General features: G+C 39.1%; 1 protein-coding gene across 1 annotated transcript in view; it reads left to right on the top strand.

The window, feature by feature from the left end:
* Nucleotides 1-2,821, top strand: part of LOC109536340 (protein Wnt-5b) — a 48,047-nt gene that overhangs the window by 25,415 nt on the left and 19,811 nt on the right. The window contains exon 4 of the mRNA XM_019902515.2: nucleotides 1,225-1,405. Within this exon, the coding sequence (XP_019758074.1) occupies nucleotides 1,225-1,405 (181 nt within the window). The remainder of the gene's footprint in view (nucleotides 1-1,224; nucleotides 1,406-2,821) is intronic.

Here is a 2,821-nt window from a genome sequence, read left to right as displayed (position 1 = left end):
AAAAGAACGTAATGTTTACCAATTATGAGTTTGTGTAAATTTTAAATCTGATGATGGCGCTGTTGTCTCGCCGAAACGTAATGAAATAAACGATACAAAAATTTTTCCTTCACACTTTGACTGAGACCCACGAAGGATAAGAATATAATAACAATTAGACGCAGTCAGGAAAATATGTGTGTGTTAAAAAATGGCGAAATGTGCCGTCCAAAAAGCATTTGAAGAAAAGGTGATTTTGTTGTTGGAAACTGTTGATGACTAAGTGGCGGCCAGACTGGAATTCAGTCTCATCTCGTTGGGTCAGTCGATCGGATAAAGAAGTGCAAGACGAGCCAACTCAAAAGAAAAAAGGAAAATCGCAACATCAAAAGGATGACAGAAACGATGCGGCATAATTGCATCATGCCTAGCGAGAGGATGAGCACTGATGCTCGAAATCCTGAACGTTTATTATGCAAATCGTTCGAATGTACACCAAGCACGAAACAGAAAGTGGAGCGAAGGCTTTTGAGCTTAATTTTATTATGATAAACTGCTGCACTTTGCGGGTGTTTAGAGTAAGGGGAACCTGATGGATATTTGAATGCTTCATCTAAATTAACTTAACTTCGCATTCTTCGACGATCATCACACCAATGCGTTGCAAGCGTCAAAATACTGAATCTTTGCGAATTTAACTATCGGGAAAACGAGCAATTTTTTGTTAGTTTACAAAACTCCATTTTACTGAGAATCTTCTGAGTCCCCCAACACTTTTGCTTCCCATTTATTTAAATAAATTATTTTTTGTCGATTAATGCAGCTGCTGCGACAATTTTAAAAGCCAGTTTCCAGCAACCGCCACTCATAACATGCAAAGGGCTTAAAAGCCCGCACTCAAAACAGTCCTAATTTATTGCCCAAATCCACCCAGTTGAGCCCTTGTGCAAACTGGGGTTTAAGCGGATATATTTTCATGCTCAACCAAATCCCATAATAGACTTATCCGGAATGAAATATAAATTTCCAGAGATTAGAGGAAGCGAATTGCCAGGGACGACTCGAAAATCGGTTGAAACTTTGCGCGAAACTTTCAAGTGAATAGTTTAGGATTTCTTTAACAAAATTTCGATCAAGCATCAATAGTTTTTCACCCGTTGAGTTGAAACTTGCCGATTTTAAAGCGGAGGACAAAAACGAGATGAAAGTTCCCAACACTAGACAAATCAATTGAATTTGTTCCAGCTAGCCGGGAAATAGCATTTGCTCATGCTCTGGCAGCTGCAGGAGTAGCGTATTCCGTATCCAGAGCATGCCGAGATGGACAGTTATCGTCCTGCGGATGTTCCAACATGGAACGACCGAAGGACTTGAAGCAGAGCTTTGTATGGGGCGGATGCGGCGACAACTTGGAATATGGATACAAGTAAGTCACTAGCAACATTCACTTCATCAGTGTCCTTCTTGCACACCACTATGTCTGAACATGCTGACAAGCCGTTTGCACTGGCAAGACTTTATTGCACGACTGAATTCCAGGTGATCTTTACTGCTACCCACAGTGACGCATTCAATTAGGAGGAAAATTAATAGCCGCCACTAGATTTTAATTGGTCCATAAACATGGGGTTTACAATCAAAATTATCGCCCAGAGATATGTGCGGTGCAATAAAATTTTTATTCGCCTGTACACTCTTACTGCCTAAGTCGTAGACGCTGTTCTTTTTGTATCAATAGCCTTCGCGGTTATTGCTTGAAACCGCCGTAAAGAATCCGCTGTCCCGACGGCCTAAAAGCCCAAAAAACTTTCCAGTTTCTTTGTTTTTGTCACTCTAACTCAGCCAAAAAGTTCAAACAGCTTTCACGTGAACTTATGTGAATAGTCCCTGCCTGAATCATAACGGGTGTTATTGCAGTTGTTTAATGAATCACATTTGAATGATAAAATGTCCAGTAAATGAAACAAGTAGGTAGCATAAGCTCGACTACGAGCCGATACCAAACCGATCCCCGGTATGGTATCCCATCCCATATATCCCCGGCTGTGGAATTCTGGCGTGAATGCACTAGTCCAAATGTTATTTATTAAATTTGTTTCTACAAGCCGTGGAACCCAAACACATGCACAGGAGAAACGTAAAATTTACATAAGAAATTTCTATTACATTGTCGTCCTAGACCCTAGAGCGGCGGTTTACAGTTAGGCCAGAAAACTTGGAAAAAATGTATTAATCTGACACAATGGGCTTATAAATCTCCAAGTTCTACTTTAAATTGTTAAGATACCGTGTTGCAGCGAAATAGCCAAACATCATTAACTCGATTGTGTCAAATTTATTTATTGCCCATTGTTTAATGTGTGTTATTTCAGGGAAGATTCTTGTTTGTGTTAGGAAATTGTCGAAAACTTTTTTATTTTTTGGGCGTGTACTTCCACGGGTCTGTTTGGAACCGTTTTCTAAGAAAAATGTGTTGTTTGAACCAAGTAAATATGGCTTTAAGATAAAATAGTTTTTAATTGCTTATACTTTTAATAGCCGGAATATGTTTGCTATTCCCTTTCCCATTTTATCTGTTACCCATCTGTCTTCATGGGTGAAAATCTCTTTCACAGGCTCTAAAAACTCTGTCCCAGTTTCCTATTGATTTTAATTTCAGATTTTCATTATTGAAGCTATTTTATACGTATTTTGAGCTGCTGAATCGAATGGTACCAGTTTCCTCTAAGTATCCAGCTTTAAAGTCAGGGGGGTTATGTAGAAAAAATACAGTCTTCTGTTATCTATGAAATTAGAAAAATTATCGTCGTTTTGTGCAAGGGTGGCGCAAGATTATTGCAAA

The sequence above is a fragment of the Dendroctonus ponderosae genome, unplaced genomic scaffold (genome assembly GCF_020466585.1).
Source record: "Dendroctonus ponderosae isolate FM_Combo_2020 unplaced genomic scaffold, Dpon_F_20191213v2 Dpon_F_20191213_6, whole genome shotgun sequence".
NCBI classification, from domain to species: Eukaryota; Metazoa; Arthropoda; class Insecta; order Coleoptera; family Curculionidae; genus Dendroctonus; species Dendroctonus ponderosae.
Note: the sequence above shows the minus strand (reverse complement) of the source record. Positions and strands in the feature narration are given on the sequence as shown.